This window comes from Ictidomys tridecemlineatus, chromosome 1 (assembly GCF_052094955.1).
Source record: "Ictidomys tridecemlineatus isolate mIctTri1 chromosome 1, mIctTri1.hap1, whole genome shotgun sequence".
Taxonomy (NCBI): Eukaryota; Metazoa; Chordata; class Mammalia; order Rodentia; family Sciuridae; genus Ictidomys; species Ictidomys tridecemlineatus.
The window spans coordinates 21,306,556-21,326,008 of NC_135477.1; the positions used below are offsets into that span (position 1 = coordinate 21,306,556).

Consider the following 19,453-nt stretch of genomic DNA (forward strand, 5'->3'; position numbering starts at 1 on the left):
AAACACCTGTACTTACTTGAGTGGACTCTGAGAAGTCATCCAGACCTTTGAAAAGAGGTGTGAAATTTATTTAATTAAATTTTCTATTCTGTTTATAAGGCAGACTGGATCTCATAATCCTCTCCTGTGGCAGGTGGAGCTACTTCCTCCCTTTGAATTTAGAGGTTGAAAAGCAACTGAACCTGATATTCCATACTGAACTCTATTTGAAGGGATCACTATCTAGTCCATCCTTTGTGGTCTAAAACTTGCTTTATAGCATACTCAGCTTCTGAATGACATCTTCAGGCTCTCTGTTGTGCTCAGCACTGGTGTGATTTATCAGAAAACCCTCCTTTTACCAGAATCATCTACCGAAAGGGGGAGCATCCTAAGTGAAGCTGGACAAACAGCTAGCCTCATATTTCCAATTCTTCAACTCTGAAGGCTGCCAACATTTCATCATTCTTCTTTCTCTCATAGTTCTCTTCCATAGTTTATTATTTCTGTTTGATTTTCATTTGACTTATTATTTTTTTATTATGTGCCAAATACTGCTCAGATTATTGGGGGGGATTTGAAATATTAAATTAAATGCTATTTTATAAAATGTTCATGCAAGAAGAATTGGGTTAGAGCTGGAACCAAGTTGAAAAATAGGAATTTAAGAATTTGGTAATTAACTGAGACTGGTTTGGCCAAGACTTGTGTCAAGATTAGCACTTTTCAACAATTGAATCAAGGAAGGCAAATTTAAGAGGGTTCAGCTTCTTGTTTGAGATTGATTCTAAGTTAGAACTAGCTATCTGATTTAGAAAAACAATACAAAAAATATTTTAACAGGTGTTAGACTCTATCTACTAAAGGCAATAGAGAGAGTTCTCCTTTCACACATGGAAAGCCTGACACTTTGAACAAAGGATTTGTGGGATGAGATAATTGCCACAATTTCTCTCTTTCTTTGTTTTCTTTTTCTTTGGTACCAAGGATTGAAGCCAGGGGCACTCAGCCACTGAGCTACATCCCAAGCCCTATTTTATATTTTATTTAGAGACAGGTTCTCACTGAGTTGCTTAGTGCTTCACCATTGCTGAGTCTGGCTTTGAACTCACAATCCTCCTGTCTCACTCAGCCTCCCAAGCCACTGAGATTACAGGCATGCACCACGGAACCTGGTTTTTCCACAATTTCTTTTAATTTGAAATGAACATATTCATTTTTGGGTGTCTAGAAGAGACGCAGGAGGAAGTTTGAAGAAAAGGAGGAAGAGTGAGGAAGAATTCTCACTTCACTTCACCTTCTTTTCCCTTTCATCTCCCTTGTAGGGAGGGAAAATGGTTTTTGTTTTGTTTTGCTTTGTTTTTGTTTAGTTTTAAGAAAAGGACCACTGTTTGCAACATTTCATGTCTCATAAGCAGGATCGCTAATACCTTCCCAGGGACCATTATCACATTCTGCTGCATTCCATTAATTGCTCAGCAGATGTTCAGCAGTCCTGTTTTAAAAATGTTCAAGCCAGAGTCTGTTGCCGGTGAGAACGGCAATTCATAATTTGGGTTGTCTCCAAGGGAAAAAGAACTGTCTCCTTTCAGGAATTAATTCACTAGCCTTATTTTGGTTTTTAAATTCCGTTGCCTGTTTTCTTTCATGAGAATACAAGATAAGCATTTGCAGATACCTGAAGATCATCCAAGATTGTTTTGCTGGTTTCCTCCTACATGTCAGAAAATGGTCAGGAAATTCTCTTTGCAGGAGAGATTTGAAATTGCATGAGAATAGGAAGGAGATGAGAAACATGTTATCAATAAGTTTGAGGAACATGACCTCAGTGGCTCCCTTAGGCATTTCTGACTTTGTGGCTGCCAGTGACTATGTTTAGCAGACAAAGTCTGGGGCATTACAGAATAATCCAGAGAGTTGGAAAGGGAGTAAAAATCATCATGTGGGAATTGGACTGGAAGCACCAGTGTTTTGAATAAAGTGTATCTTTGCTCATGCTATCCCTGATTGGAATATTTTTCCCAACTTCTTCACCTTTCTTCATCCCCTTATTCTATTTGTATTTTAAGGCTCAGCTCAATGCCTGTATTCACATAGAAACTTTCCAGAGAGCTTTGCCTAAATAACATCTTCCCCTGGTCTGAACTCACATGTATTTTTAAATCTATATCTTTCTGATGATAATGGTCATGACCAATTGTTACCATAATTTTCATCATTCTTATTTAAATCCTGTGGGTGTGCTTCATTGTATCTTTATATTGTTTCCATCATTGTACCTAGCAGAGAACTTGTACATAGGAGGTTCTCAACAACAAATATTACTTTGGTAGCAATTAGATGTGTAATCAATGTATAACCTTAGCAATATAGTCAAAATCTCATTCTCTCAATTAGTCTTTAGATCCAACTTATTCAGTTGGGAATCATATTTCCTGTCGCCAAACAACTGGTTTGTGGAGACTTGCATATATTTATTCAATAAGCATACAGGGGAAACCCACCTCATTTTTCCCATATGGTATTAATTACATTGCTTATATGTGGCAAGCATTGGGAATGGGCAGGTTGAAGGAAGATTAGATCCATGCTCTCTAGATTTTTGTGTCCTAGAAAAAGACGTCTTAGAAGGACTCAAAGAAGGACCAGCAAGAGGCTGTTGCTGAAACAGAGTGAATCAAGTACAACTTATTAACCCTTATTCTATGTTCTGCTCCCATACAGGAGAGTTTCCAATATCAGAAATCAATGTCACATCATGATGGGGCTCCAGGTCACATACCTGTTATGGAACCATCCTCACCTTACCAAACCAACATTTTTTGTGACATTTCCCTTGCCTTCCCTCTCTCTCACTTATGCATTTGCCTTTCCCTCCTGAATTACACATATATGTATATATACATATATTACATATATATATGTGTGTATATATATATACACATATATAAAATATATGGCATTTATTTATTTATTTATTTATTTATTTATTTAGGTATGGGTGATTTATCTCAGGGGTACTCAACCACTGAGCCACATCCTCAGCCCTTTTTTTTTTCTTAGAGATATTTTATTTAGAGATAAGGTCTTAATGAATTGCTTAGGACCTTTCTACATTGCTGAGGCCAGCACTGAACTCAGAATCTTCCTGTCTCAGACTCCTGAGCCACTGGGATTACAGGCATGCAACTCAACTTGAATAATAAATCTTAAGAGCAGTGAAGTCATTTTAAGGGGGAATGTTTTCCAGTGATTCTGGAAGACTCTGATTTAAACCATTTGGTTTCTATAAGTACTTGTGGAAGAACAAATCCCATCCATTAAGAAAATATTCATGAAATGCCAAAAGTTGTTTCATTGTTTCTGGCAACTTCAGATTTATCATTTTATGCTCACATGATTCTAGGCCTCATTTTGCAATTATTACTTAAAACCTAGGACTCTCACTCCATACTGGCTAGACTTGAAGCACAGGTGCTAGCTAGTACATGAACATTCACTAATTGTAACTACAAAGAATAAAAAATATATTAGTTGCAGAAGGTTGGGTAAGGATGAGACTTTAGGTTGAATGGAAGTTCACCCAAAGGAGAGGCAATAAGCCTGCCAGGTTGAGAGGCTATTTGAACAACTTTGCAACAACAACTGGTTTATGCATCAAATTATTCACTGTTTGATGTGGTTCAGGGCATCTAAATATGTGCTGTCAAATATTCATAGTTGGTGTGTTTATCGTAAGTAAATTATGACAAAGGGGAAGGGTGTAAAATTTCAAGGAACACAAATATGCCAGTGTATCATAAACTTCATTGACCCTCATCCATGTGTACCAGTGAGGAATCTCATTAGTGTACTTTGGAGATAGTAAAATCTGATAAATGTGGGGAAAAGAAAAAGAAGTACAAGAAAGAATTTTTTTTTTTAAAAAAAATAATGTTTGAGTAATGGTCCACAATCCTTTCTCTTTATAACATAGATGTTTTCAACCCCATATGTCAAGAGATGGTAATTTATTTGATGGCAATGAGGATCTAGCAGGAGAAGCCTCTTTCTTGGTTGTCAAAGAAGATAAGTTTGGTGGTTTATGTTGGGTTTGATGTCATAAAGCACATAAGTGAAACACCCCATCAGGAAGCTGGAAATCAGAGCTTGAAAACTCATGTGAGAAGATCAGGACCTGAAAATACATTCAACTTTGAGTTTAAATTTACCACCACCTACCAAATTCTCAGGTGAGGGGAATCTGCTGACAGGTGGTAAATTAAAGCCCTAATTTGCTGGTACAAACCTTTCAAGCTCCATCAAACCGCAATCTTTGTTCTTATGGGCAGTCATGTTCATGAATAAATTTATTTGACTGGGGTCAGGGACATTGGGAAGTGGCATAAAAATGTGTTGATTCTTCTACCTTAGAATAGATAGTGGTTCTGCATGAGAATAAAGAGACAGCAAGAGAGGGGTCACACTGACATTTTACTTGAGTAGGCAAAAGTCTACCTAGATTAATCCATACTAAACTGCAAACAATAACTTTTCAGGGATTATTGGCATTTCTCAAGAGTTGTTTATTGGGCAAATGAACTAAAATCTGAGTGGTGATACTCCTGCACAGAATGACTAGTAAGAAGTGGGCTGACTCATTCCTTCTACCCAATTAGAATGAGTGAAAACCAGTTCTATGGTTGGAAAAGCTGTTTCTAACCTATGATAGGAGATCTCTGTTGTAAATAGTTTATTCTCAAACCCAAGCGGATTTCAGTAAACTTATGAAACTTTTGAAAACAGAGAATTTTCATATCTCACTGCATACAGTGAAGCATCCCAGGAGTTCCCAAGGGATGATATCCAGGAATCTGCATTTTTTTTTAAGCAAGTTTCCCAAATCATGCTTATACAGCCATCCCTTTCACCAGCTTCAACAACCACTGTTGGAAAGCATTCCACAAATTAAAATCCATCTTCAAAACAAGGGAAGGTGTTGGAACCATCTCCAGCAATGAATCTGATTTATAACTAGTACATCCACTCAAACAGAGAAATAAGAAGGGCCTGTGATATTAACTATGAGAGAAAATTATTAATGTACATTAAAATCTAATTTCCTGGCATAGTTGAAGACAATGTAATTGGCAGAAAGGTAGATGACGGGGAGAAAAATGAAATGTGCCTCCAAATCTGGGATGTGCTCTATCTATAATCTAGAGGAATGGCAAAGGCCAGCCAAGCGCTGTTGAAAAATGATTAAAGTATGAGTGAGAATCTTAGTGGCAGATATAATTGAATAGCCCTGAGTTTTATGAGAGTTAAACAAATGATATTATCTAGATAATATTCATGTGCTAATAGGAGCAGAAAATGAAGGATACATCCACATCTCACTGAATCCCTACAGATACCTCAAAATAAGGATGCTGTCCTACCCTTAGATTTCCAGATAGGTCATTGTTCTCCTGGAATTTTGGGTACATGTGATTAAAAAAGAAAAAGAAAAAGAAACAAAGGTTAATATTTCTCAAAGGAAGAGCCTCAAATCTCAGGTTAAATAAAATATATATTAAAAATTGCACAGTAATGTCACTCATACCGCCTGTCTATCAGTTGTTTTATTTAAGCAGTTACATTTAGGATAACTGTCCTTTGTCAAGGGTATGTGTGGTTTTGTAATAAAACTGTTATCTTGTGTCATCTTGGCTTCCATGGTTTTGCTGACTGGTTTAATTTCTTTTGTGGGTATAATAAAAAGATATTATCACAGAGATATTAGAGAATTAATATTTCCAGGCTTCAGTCGATGCCACTGGACATGTGATGAGTAAGGGTGGAGCATTAGCAGCTCCAAATTTCAACCTAGGTTGTCCAACTCATGAATTCTGCCCTCTGGCTTCCTAATGAGAAAGACACTTCCTGTGTGAGGGTAGAACTGGCATTTGTCAAGAAGCTTTGGACCCTACAACATCATCTAAGCCACAGCATTACAGATGCTACTGTCAAATGGTTGTTGTGGAGCTCTGAAATGAAAAGTGAAATAAATTGTTCCCATAACATTTTCCACTTAGGAATGGAATTAGTACTAGTGAAACTTCCACAGCCAATACATTTCTCTATTTAGTCTCTGGTTGCCTTATTATCTACACAGTGATCATTTAAAGGTCTCTTGTGAGTAACTGAATAGTGATAATATTTGTTCTTCATTTTGTTTTTCCTAAAATTAATTTTTCTTCTTCAAAGAATTCAGTTGTTTCACAGATATATGCAAACAGTGGCTTTTGACAATTATTAAATCATTATGGTGTTAAGATGAATAATCACAGGTGCTCAGAGATCTAAATAGATCCCTTATCCCAACGTGATGAAATGAATGTGATGTTTTCATAAATCTATCAAAGATAAGCAATGGAGCTATTCCTCAGCTTCTTATAGATTCTTTTGTCTTTGTTGTCTTTTTTTTTTTTCATTTTTTTCAATTACCTGAGCTCATGAAAGAACTGTTCAGGGTAATTGGCCTGAGTTGACCAGCCCTGAGGAGGCAACTGGAAAGTGTTGGTCTGGGGGAAAAAAATGAGAAAACACATAAAGAGAAGAATCCAGAACCTAGGTCCAGCTAGTCTTCAGATACTAACCAAGTTTCTTATACCTAAAGTGATCAGACTGTCCTGGATTATACCTATTTGTCAGTACAAGCTCTAATAGCATACTCCTTTATTCTTAAAGTGTTCTCTTTAAGATGGGTTTATTTTTAACCTGCCTTACCAATTCCTTACCAAGTATTGGATAATGTGGAACCCAGAGGTGAGACTTGCCAGTTGGATTTTAACTAGTTGAAAGAGAATTTTAAGGAGAGGAAGTAGGCATGATTTTGTAACAAACCACCTAGAAGGTCAGCATCTTAAAAATAAGCTTTTATTGTTGCTTCTGAGTCTGTGGATCAGCTGGGCGGTTCTTCTGGTCTTGTCTGTGTTCTTCCTGCTACCATTTAATGACCTCGTTGATCTTGGCTGGGCTGTCCCACACGTGGAAGGGTAGCTGGATAGTGACTGCTCTAGATTGGCGTTGGTTGGGATGACTAACTGTCCTCCACGTGGCCTCTCATCCTTCAGTAGACTGTTCTGGGTTTGTGCATCACGGCAGTGTTCCATGAGGGACAGAGAACAGAAGGACACAGGTCTTCAAACACATGATGAGCACACCATTGCTGCTGTTGCATTCTATTGCCAAACGCATGTTGTCATGTAACCCAGACTCAAGGGGTGAAAGAAACAGATTTCACGTCTTGGTGGGAGAAGCTTCAAACTCATTGTACAAGGCCTGGACACAGAGCATTAGAGAATTGAGCCAGCAATGTAGTCAGTGCCCATGAGGCTGACAATTCACTAAGGAGAGACTTGAGATGTTTATAGGTAATTTTTAGAAAACGCTCTCTGAGAGTCATAGTCAGATTCAGCTACTAATAGCAAAAGGAGATATTTTGTTTTGTTTTGTTTACATGACCTAGAAAATATGAAAGTCAGATATGCCCTAAAGATATGGCCTTAATTTTATGAGTGATAAGTCTCAACTGATTGTGCATAATTGTCATTTATGTATATATATATGCAAATGCACACACACATCTATGTATATACACACACTCATATGTATATATAGCTTTTGGAGACTCGGTCTCAGAGATCATATTAGTCAATTTTGCATAACTGTAATGAAATACCTGAGACTGGGTAACTTTATAAAGTCAAGAAGTTTATTAAGCTCACAGTTGTGGAGGGTCAAGACTCACATCTGATTATAGCCTTCTTGCTGGTAGAGTTTGGAAGTGGACATGGAGCATATGTATATGTCTGTATTCTTTGGTCCCCCTCTCTCTTCTTATAAAGCCATTAGTATTCACTCATGGGAGCTTTGTTCTAGTGATTTACCTACTTCTAATCACTAATGAAAGGCCCCACCTCTAACCACCATAATCATTTTAAATTTCTACCCTCTTAATAACTCACAATAGGGATTAAATTTAACACCTATAACCCTGTGAGACGCACTCAAACCATATCCAAGTCCTCCATTGCAGCATAAGAATCTGCATTCCCACAGTCCGCATAATTCTAATTAAGAAATTCATAAACTACATTTTGAAAAATACTTTATAGAATAACAAGGGTTTCTCATTGAATTTTTTTTGTGTGTGCACATGCACGCATGCCTGTGTGTGTGTATGTGTGTGTTTTAATTTTTTGTTCTAATTCATTATACATGACAGTAGAATACAATTTGACACCTCAGACATAAATGGAATATAACTTCTCATTCTTCTGGTTACTCATTGACTTTCAACCGTAAAACAAAAGGAATCCTCCCTGTCTATTTATTATGATGAGGTTTGTTCTTGGAGGTACTCATGACTCACGATTGGCTTTACTCAGTCAAGTGACCTCAGCTCCCTCTGACAGGATACTTCTGAAGACTAATCCCCAGGTAATTTCCGTACAGTTCTTCACAAATCATGGGAACCATTAAAAGACAAACTGAAGCACTCTTCAAATATTGAAAAGGTAGAATTAGATAGCTAACAGTTTGGGGATCCCCCAAGGGGCACTTGGGAATGGCCTTTAAGGGTGGAATGTTGAAACAAGACAAAGAAAATAATGTGACTGGTTGAAGTAGAGGAGTAGCCTTATTGGATTATTTCAGTCAGAAGCCCCTAATTAAAAATTGGTTGGCAATTTGTGACTGGTTGGCTTAAATTTTGTTTTCCTACAATATGACCATTTATGCTGAACTGGGTTTTGGCAAAGTTCAGAGGAACCTAGGGTGCTAGAGCTGCCTCAGTCTACCAGACTCCTAGTTACTTACTTAGCCAACTTCCCTGGCAATTCCCATCTACTCTGTCCTGTGGTCCCACAGCTTTATCCTGATATGGTATAGCAGTCATTAAGACCATCACGGTTGAATTTGAACTGGAGAGAAGTCCACTGGCCAAGTGAGCATGAGTTTTTATGCCCATTTTACACTCTAGGAAAGCTTTCTCTGTGCTGTTACAACACCACCTTAATTTCCCCCCCAAAAGTTCCAGATCACATGGATTTTCATATTGCAGTTCTACAAGTTGGACTTGGGTGTGCTTTGGGAGGTGGTAGAGGGTAAAAGAAAACCAAGGTAAGGTGAACTCATATGCTTCTGTAACATCTAGACAGCACCAGTTCTTGGGTTAGAAACATAGTAGGAGCTGAGAGTTTCCGGATCACAGTGCAGGTGGAAGATCTCCAAGATGATGCCTTTAGTAGAAGAAGAGGGAACACAAGGTATCCACCGTGGATTTTGCCTGCCTTCGCTGGGTTATGCTACTATGTCCTTGATTTCAGACCTTGAAAAGCAAGTAAGCAAAGGGGCAAAGCTGCAGTACAAGGGACAGTGGTTCTCAGGGTGAGGCAAGCGCTTTGTGGGACACTGGTCTGATGAATTGGTAGAAAACTATACTAAAGGTAAAGGAGTTCCTTTCCTGCAGGCATGCAGACCTCTGACGTCCTAATGTGCATCAAATCTTCAGAAGGGGGTTTGCCATTTTCCAAAATTACTTCATCATGGAACTCTTCAGCACTATTTTTTCTACAGAATATGCTTTCAGACATATGACAGTCGTAATGACAGGGTAAAAATATTAGGCATGTACTATGTGCCAGAAGCTGTGACAGTGCTTTGTAAATCCCATCTCATTTCATTCTTACAACTTACTGCACCAAACATGATTTTTATCTCTATTCTGCAAATGAGGAAACTGAGTGTCATTGGAAGTCCCTTAGCCTGTAAGTAGCAGAACCAGCATCTGATTCCCAAATGGGACCCTATCAGTTACTTAACCCCAAATAGGGAGTTTCAAATTTACTGTCAGATGTGCAACTGTGACTATACACATCAATCATTTTTCACAAGAAGATGTGTTTATTAATGTGAGCATCCCTATTAGAATAATCAGCTCAGATCCTTATAAATAGAATATGATCATTCAAAGCATTGCTAAGATCCTCCTAGGATTTTTCAAATGGTGTGTGCCAGCTTTGGGGCTTAGAAATGTTGAGTCACTTGGAGCACTGCTTGTGTCTGTGTTTTGCTCTGTGCGCTTATAATGGGGGGAAAAAACTGCTCAGCACTTTCCTCCTGCACATCTACTTTGTTTAGGCTGAAATTGAAGACGGATTAATTTATGCTAATTCCACACAACAAGCCAAAGCCCATTTATCACCACTTTCCATTCCTCAGCAAAACACACAGAAACGCACCTAAGTATTAGGCAAACTAAGATATGCAGCCGCTGTTGTGTGGAGCAGTAAAAAACCGTTTATATCCAGGCACACATCAGCAAGCAGAAGCCACCCACGGAACACAGAGGGCAGTGGCACTCAATCTCTCTCCACTGCTGTCTGCTGGGTCCCACTTGCTGCCTCTGAGAAGTGACTAAGTGTGGAGAGGGAGAGGATAGCATGAGTTTTGAAACTGGGAGGGGGGACAAAAGCTGCTTTTCCCACACAAATGTGCTAATTGCCTAACAGTGTTAACACTGTTTCCTTAAGAACCACAATTTGAGAGTGAATGGTTGAGGATTAAAAGATTTAACCTTGTGATGGGAAGAGAGATGGGAGGAGGAAGGCAAAGATGGGAGGTAAAGTTCTTGTGTGTGTGTGTGTGTGTGTGTGTGTGTGTGTGTGTGTGTGTGTGCGCGCGCGTGCCTGCGTGTATGTGCATAGGTGCATATGTAAGTTTGCTTTCGTATGTGTTAGTGAGGACCTAGGCAAGGAATTTCCTCTTAGTTTTTCATTTATTTCAGATGCCACCCCTTCAAGTAAACTGTGTCTTCTTCTTGGTGGCACCAAGAAGCTGTGCTGACAGAGCTCACTTCCAGGGTAGGAAGTTTAAATACTCTTGACTCTAACCATCTCTAGACCTCCATTTATTCCCTGACAGATGAAGGGTTTGCCTTAGGAGATAACCTTACAAATATCTAGTTTTCAATATGATGATGGTTTCCTGATAATGAGGAGAGAGGAGAGAGATTTTGTCTTTTAGATTTGCAGATGATGAAATTGTATGATAGAAGCTACTTCAAAATAATCCAGTGGTTGAGACTGTGGGGATTAGATGGTGGTGAAGAGAAAATAAGATTGGCTGTCAGTGGATGGCTGTAGAGACTTAAATGATGAGTACCTGAGGATTAATTTCTGTATTCTATTCTCTCTCTACATATATATACACACACACAAACACATTCACACACCCCAAAACATTAATGCATATGTATACATGCCATCTACGTTTTAAAGTATATGATTTAGGATTCTAACAGTTTCTTTTAAAACAAAATTTTAGCTTGTCACTTGTTATTTTTTCCTGTACTATATAGTGTTAGTCCCAATGCCCATATTCAGAAATATCTTTTTAAATTTCTAATTATCTCCCACCAGCCTGAGTATATAGCATGTGTGTGTACATGTATCTGTGATGACTTGGATTCAAGTATGAGTGCTTCCGTCTATTAGTTCCAAGTCTTCGGAGTAACAGGAACCAAGGAGAACTTCTCTGTTCTTATCTGCATAATAAGGATCATTGTCCCCATTTCATTTGTGAAAATCTATGGAGATGATGTCCATGATAAATGGAAGGTGTTCTCCTGCCTGATGATATCTCACCAACCGTAGTGCTAATTCTGAAGTGTTCCTGGGCTTGGCTGATGGCACTGAGGCTTTATTTTCTTATTTCAAATGGAAAGCAAATTTTCCTTGGGTGTTCCACAAGAATAGGGCTGCACCCATCTTCTCACACACGCCGACACAGCTATTTCACAGCTTAATTAAGTGCTGCTTGACTTACAGGGAGAGAAAAGAGCAGGGAGCTTCCTTATATTCAGTGAGCCAATTCTACTAAACTCACTAAGAGAAAGAAGAAGGCTTGGCTTTCGTTTTACACTGAACTGGGTGGTGACATGAAATATACTTTCTAGTGGTGGCCACTGAGTGACAGGGATATAATCTTATGGAAACCAGACAGAACAGAAGCAGCCGAGGGTCTGTACTGAGACCATTAATATTGCAGTCACTTACTCTTGAACGTTTTTACTTTGATGACCAGAATGTTGACCTCTCGGCTCTCAACAGAAACAAGCCACAGAAAATGGTGCTTAAAGGTCACCTGCATTTCTGGGCATCAGATTCTGCTTAAATTGATGGAAGGTAAAGGTCAGCATGCTGGCTTCCACGAGGTTCATGTGGATTGTTGCTTAGTCTGGAGCTGTGCCAGATTTGCAGAATGTCAGTTCTTGAGAGGGTAGAAATTAATTGCAAACAAAGTCATTACAAGTACAACAGGTTTGACCCTGAGGTGGAAGAAGATTTGGAGGTCAGGAGAGATGCTTTCCAACACTGCGTGCGTGCGTTCTCAGGGAAAACTTGGGAAGACTGGTGTTGGCAGAAGCTATATTTTTGTCTGGGAGGAGAAATCACTGCATTTGAAGGACAGGGGCTTGTTGTCAGGACTTCACGAAGTCATGGAGCCCTCTGGATATCATACCTTCCCCAGCATCAGAGTGACTACCCTTGAAAAATATTCACTTAGCCATCCACACCCTGTAGTGCACAAAAATATAACACGCATCATCACTTTCCGGTTCTGTTCCTTACAACTGCTAGAATAGGAGCAAAAGAGATTGGGTAATTCACAAAAAATATTCCCATTGGTGGTTTTACTGGTTATCTGCTTTGCTTAGTGGGAAAAGCTTGCATGTAGAATATGGAAAAATTTAATAACAATTAGCATTATATTATTATAAATATGGATGGTCCCTGACTTAAAATGATTGGGCTTAAGAGGTTTACCCATACCAGTGTTCAGTTTTTTACTTTCAGTACAGTATTTAGTAAGTTACATAAAATCATCTAACACAGATTTGCTCTCCACAGGGTTGTCTGTAGTTGAATGTTTTGATCTGGTCCACTACACCTTATTCCCCAAACTCTTGCCAGCTCTCCAGTCCACCATCCCCAGCCTCTGAGGCCTCTCCTTCTTGTATATAGCTCATAAACATTTGAAGCCCAGTGTTTTAGGGAGGGTTTTTGCAAAGGGGTAATTAATTAATGAGAGAGGAATAAACTAAATAGAATCAAGAAAGAGGCATCTTAGCTGTTTCTCTCAGGGGTGAATCTGTGTTAGATGATTTTTTTTTCCTACCGTAAGCTAATGTAAGTGTTTTGTGCAAGTTTAAGGTAGGATGGGCTAAGCTGTGATATTTGGTAGGTTCAAGTTATGAAATGTATTTTGACTTGTGAGTATTTTCAATGATATTAGCAATGAGTTTATCAGGATATTACCCCAACATTAACTCAAGGAGCACATGTATTGATTAATAATAATAGTAGCAGCTGTAGAAATAAAAGCAAACCTTATAGAGTTCTTAATAATAAGGTACATTAACTCATTTAATCTTTGTGACCACAGAAGAATAGACCATCCATCTTCTCTAACCACAGAGTCACATTAAGATGGAGTAACTTGCCCAAGATTCAACAGCTAGCAGGTCGTGGAGCATGGCTGGAATCCTTACAGTCTGGCTCCAGGGTCTTTGCTCTTCATTGCCCCAGTACTTGGACAGGCCAACTGGAGCATATGGGGGCTAGGACAGGCTCAGGTGCATAATGTATCAGCTGTGTGACTTGTACTTTGTATGTTCGTCCCATGTGGCTTTCTTGGACTCAACAAGCCTGTGTGTGAACTGTGTGAGTCTCTCATAGAGTCTTACCTGCCTGAGTCTCTGCTTATGATGATTTATTGTTTCCTCCCCCAGCCCCACTGGTGGACCTCACTCCAACCCATAGTGGATCCGCCATGTTGATGCTGCTCTCGGTGGTGTTTGTGGGGCTGGCCGTGTTCGTCATCTACAAGTTTAAAAGGTGCGTGTCCCTCCATCCACGTCTCCCCTACCTCTTCCCCCTCCCTCTTTCTGACAGGTTCCGAAGCACACATGGCAGTGTTGTGCTTCTCCCTTGCACAGCAGTGATGGTTTCTGTTAATGTTTTAGGAAGATCCCGGGGATTAATGTTTATGCCCAGATGCAGAATGAAAAAGAACAAGAGATGATCAGTCCAGTCAGTCACACTGAAAGCAGGCCCAATATCCCTCAGACTGAACTAAGAAGGCCTGGCCAGCTTAGAGATGAGAAGGTGGAATCCCAGCTCGTAGGTAAATGATTCCCAGTAGCCATCAGTTGTTCAGCCTCTGTAACCAATGGCTGACTCTCCCTCTAACTGCTCTCTGGCTTCACATAACCACTTCCTTCTGTTCTAACACCCCTGAGAGAAACAGCTAAGATGCCTCTTTCTTGCTTCTATTTAGTTTTTTCCCCTTTCTCATTAATTAATTCCGCCTTTGCAAAAACCCTCTCTAAAACACTGGGCTTCAAATGTTTATGAGCAATATACAAGAAGGAGAGGCCTCAGAGGCTGGGGATGGTGGACTGGAGGGCTGGCAAGGGGTTGGGGTCGAGGTGTAGTGGACCAGAGAAAAAACATGGCAGCCCAACTATAGACAACCCTGTGGAGGGCAAAGACCACCACCAAAGAAGGGACATAATAAGAGTGACAAGTCTGACCATTCAGAGATTTTTGTAATGTAGCAATTATCTAGAAACTGGTTCCTGAGAACTTGAGAACAAGAGACACCAAGTTTGGGAGTGAGGATCCTAAGAGAGCCCAGTTACAGGATTAGATTATTACAGAGAAAATCAACAAATGCCCCCCCTTTTTTTCAAACTGTCCCATACCAGATACCTTAAAATGGACTTCACATTTCAGTAACCTCTCTCCACCTATGAAGTAAGCATGGGAGATAAGCAGCTAGGTATAGCATGTCTGAAGCTCAGTTGCTGAGTCCTACTATTTATTGCAGAAGAAAGTTTCCAGGAAGTTAGACAAATCCATGGAGCCACCATTGCTGATCCATTTCTTTCCCGGGTTCCTCCTGTCTGTTGGCCTCAGGAGTTGAAGCTGTAAATGTTCACATCTAGATCCTGCATTACTGACCTCGAAGAATAAATTATTACATAAGTGTTCGCACTTCACTCTAATGTCATAACGCCAAACTGTCTAGAAGGCTATTACATAAGATTTTAAATCTTTTATTTTAGGGGAAAAATGAGCATGTAAACAGAAACAGAACCCTGTCTTTACATGGATATGGGACAGGTCTCTGGAGACATTCAGGGGGAATTTAAATACAATGACTGGCTCCTATTGTAGGTAGTAATAACACCTGCAGCCACATCTGGTATACGGTTTTCACCATGCATTTTCTTTTATGGGGGACATAAGCTAATAAATTCATATCCCCCCGCCCTGCCCTGTCTGTTTACTTACAAAGTGTCTAAGATGCTGCATTTTGGGGGTCATTTGGTTCTCAGTATCATTTCCACAGGATATATGGAGCACAGTGGCTGCTTACTTTATTAAAGTAGCAATTCCTCCTTCTCCAGGAACACCTCACACCACATTGCAAATTCTCTGACACTTTTCCATTTCCAGTGTCATTAAATGAGTAAGTGTTACACGTTTTCTCTTAGGAGAGTAGCTTTACCCTCCCCTCCCTCCCCTTCTACTCAACCTGGTGACTCATCTCTCCGATTGCAAAGAGCAAGACACGCCACTCCACCTTCAACGCCAAAGCGGGGATCTGCTGGGGCACAATTTGCAATTTAAGGAAAAACCCCAAAGGCTACAGGCGACCTGCTGATCAGGAAAGAATTTCGCTCTTGTCCAGCGCATCATCCTTCATGACCACTAACTTTATGTTTCTTTTCTTTCCTCTGTTGTTCTGTTTCCTATTTTTGCCAGGAAGTATTTCCATAGTTGCTGAGAATCAAAGCACAAAAGAAATCCCTACCTATGTAAATGTTTGAATGGAGGACGCCAGTAAAAAAACAAAAACAAAAACAAAAACAAAAAAAATCAAAAAAAAAAAATAAAAATAAAAAGAGTCAAAATCCAAACAAACAAAAACAAACACTCACTGCACCGGGACTTTTAATTCTTCTGACACAGACAACAAGGGTTTTTAGCTTTAAGCCTGTGCATGTGGACAATACCTTGAGGACATGTTTGGAGGGGCAGTGTACAGGTGCTCTATTTTAATGGAAAACACTCCCCTCCCCTTTTCTCTTTTTTCTGATCGGTCGTGTTTGTAGAAAATTCATAACATATATAGGCCAAGGAAATCTGCATGTATTTTTGGAAATATTCTTGGCTCTAGATTTAACAGCTATTTTAGCACTCCTGGCCGAGGGGTGGATTAGCCATCCCGGGCCTTTTCATAAGACACAAAGACATGCACAGGGAAACCCTGAGCCGTTTCTCTGTCCCACTGTCCTTACTGTCGTTTCCCCCTTCTAAGCTGGTAGCTTTGTTGGTCAGCAGAGACCACAAGGCTGCTTTCTGTCTATTCTCTGTGGCCACAGGGACAAAGATGCAAGTTGAAGATCGTGCGTGCAGGTACACTAGGACAAAAAGAGGGGCAGGGAAGCAAAGCACGTCAGAAACGGACCTTTGTTTCTTGTTCAGCTTTTCTCCTTGCAGCTTCCCCTACTCCCGTCCCAACTGAAGTAGAAGATGGAATTTTTCTCTAGTAGTTATCCTCTGTCTTGCCTTCCCATTCCTTTGCCATCCCTGTGTACCCATGATCCGTCCATGTCTTTGAATCCCTTCCTTTCAATCCCCAAGTTATCCTTCAACTGTTCCTACTTTTTCTTCACAAACATGTTGCTAGATTTTGGACATCACCCCTGATGTCTCGTAAATACTGGCCTAGGCTCTGCCAACCCTGACTCCACCACTTGCAAGTCTCAGATCTCTGTTTGTTTTGTACACTCCCAAGCATGCCAGCTTCTGTGCCCACTGCTCTGGCTGCATCCTGCCCAGCAGGGTTCAGTTTCATGTACCCTTTGTCTCTTCCTCTAGAACCTGCCTTTTCCAAATATCCTTGCCTTTTCCCACCTGGAAACATGTAATGTGAAAGAGTTGATATATGCAAAGCAGTCAAACCTGGCCATATTCTTTGGAAAAGAAAGTGCACAACTGGGTAGTGGTGTTCTTGCACATTAACAAACATCTCGTGCGTTCAGATTCTAGATTATTCTTGTGAGAAATGTTTTGAACATGTGACTGTATTGCAGGGTAATGTCTTCCTGTGATAGTTGCTATTACCACATACTTCCTTTCTCACAACAGAATAAAAATACTTGTGAAATAAACACTAATTTTACCAGAAGGAGAAGCAGGTTAATGGACTTAATGTTTGAGAATGTCAAAAAGTCTGAGAAAATAGGTCTTATCTTACATTAGGATGAGATTTTGATTACTTAGGGTGATCCTGGTGATTTCACGTGTGCTCTCTCATCTTTTGAGTATCACGGTGTCAGTAAAGGAAAAATAAGTCAGTATACAGGGGAGAAGTTAGCCCTCCAACAAAGCAAAAGAAATCCTCACAGTCCTTAAATCCTGAAAGCGTGAAGATATCCCCAGTTTTCCCAGGGTGATCATGAAAGAAGGATAAGAGAAGGGAACAAAAGTCCATCCACTCCTGGAGCCCCCTCAGTACTCTAACTGGACAAAGCCCATTTGAAGGGTGGGAGAAATCATTATGATAAACCACCCAGAGAACCTACTGTCCTTCTTGGCTGAGTCCCCAAGCCACCAACAGGGTATAACAGGATCCTGTGATGATGAGGATATCCTAAAGATCCCGATGACTCCTGCCCTAATGAAGCTTAGGCAGGGCAAGAGTAGCAAAGCTGCTGCCAGAAGTTAACCGTGTAAAAGGGGTTGAGGAGGCTCCATGTGAATCTGGGCAATGGGCTGTGCCTGGGGTGGCCACCTTTTTGTAAAACTTGATTGATTCCCAATCTGCCAGGCTTCCTATCTCATAGAAAACATCCTCATTGATTCTCTTCAGTTGGAGCCTCCCAAATTTCATCTGGAAGACTAAGTGTTTAGAAACCAAAAGAGGCTCACTCACACCAGCACAGGGAGTCCTCAGAGTTGCAGTTCAATTCATTTTAATTAGAAAATTGTGAAAAGGGGTATATACTCTTAATCTCGCACAGTGCCTTGCCTAGAGTAGTATTGTGAAAATTATTTGTCGGTGAAATAAATGAGTGCAAAGACACAGGGAAGAAGGGGCTCTAAGTCCTAATTTAAAATAGAGGCAGACATGAGATGCTTGGCATTTTGGAGAGTGACCAAAGGTGGCCAGCTGTAGATTCAGCATCTCCAGTGCCCTCATGTGCCTCTCCTCAAAGCTCCCTCCCACCTGTAGGTGATTAGTGAGGCAAGGTACTGCTCAGAGGGGACCTCATTGTTCCTATGACTGTGGCTCCTGGTTTTCAAAGTGTGGTACTCAGGCTGGAAGTATCAGCATCACCTGTAACTTGTTAGAAATGCAATTTCTGGGTCTATACCCCAGAGCTACTGAGTCAGAAACTCTAGGGGATGAAAAGTGTTGCTCTCTCTCTCTCTGGATGGGAGTAGTCCTACCAATCAGTCCAACAAGCCATCCAGGTGATCATGATGCATGCCCAAGTTGGAGAACCACCAGAACAGGCCATTCCAGCTCAAGCCCAAAGACAAGGCCATGATGTCAGCCTACAAATGGGAGGGACCCAAGTGCCTACCTACTCGCTAATAGCAGGTGCAAACACAATGAGGAGTTTGGTGGGCCTAAGGCCAGAGGAGTGTGGGGAGGGATGTGTGTGGAAGGTGAGATTCAGGGCAAGCTAAAAATACAACACTGCAACATTTTCTAAAACCCCAGAAGGCAAACTGTGCATGCTCTACCCTGAACTACCCAACCAACATTTTCTCTCTTGCCTTATTCCTAATTGGATCCACTATCCAAAATGCAGAGGTTCGCTTTGCTTTTTTTTCAGAAGTTCCAAACAGCAACTTTGAGAGCAATGGGGTGCTTGGCAGCTGTTCTGTGTTTTCCAGGATTCCAACTGAGCATTGAAATCCCTCATTTGCCAACTTATTTTTATAGGAAGCCAATTTAAAAAAAAATGAAAGTTTTCTTATAGTATTGGAACTACTTCTAATTTTAAAATGACTTTTTTGATGTATTTTTTTGTTAAATACTATGTAGTGTAATGTATAATTGCTCTTGTTTATTGCTTTTACAATCATATTTATTAAACAGATAATGTCTCTAAAGTCTTTGCCTCGAGATGTTTATTTTTACCCCCAATCTCGGTATTTAGTCAAAAAGTGATGCATTTACAAGATTTCATAACAGCTAATTACAAAACAATATCGTTAACACCACAGGCTCAAGGTTTTATTTTTTAATTTTTTTTGAACTAACAAAGTAGAATATATTTTCCAATCTAAATTGTACCTATATTTCAGTTGACTGTACAATACCTGTCACTTCATTACATTGCATTATTCCATTTCAGCAT

The 19,453-nt window shown here is 40.0% G+C and overlaps 1 protein-coding gene across 10 annotated transcripts in view; it reads left to right on the forward strand.

The window, feature by feature from the left end:
• Sorcs1 (sortilin related VPS10 domain containing receptor 1) overlaps positions 1 to 19,205 on the forward strand; it is a 474,759-nt gene extending 455,554 nt beyond the window's left edge. For 2 of the 10 annotated variants that reach the window (XM_078052650.1, XM_078052717.1), the window contains exons 25-27: positions 13,799 to 13,904; positions 14,033 to 14,193; positions 14,899 to 18,002. In XM_078052650.1, the coding sequence (XP_077908776.1) occupies positions 13,799 to 13,904; positions 14,033 to 14,193; positions 14,899 to 15,002 (371 nt within the window). In that variant the 3' untranslated portion in view covers positions 15,003 to 18,002. Of the gene's footprint in view, positions 1 to 3,955; positions 13,905 to 14,032; positions 14,194 to 14,898 lie in introns of those variants that run through there. The other 8 variants (XM_078052432.1, XM_078052421.1, XM_078052445.1 and 5 more) reach the window with 8 other exon arrangements.
• The last annotated feature ends 248 nt before the right edge of the window (positions 19,206 to 19,453 follow it).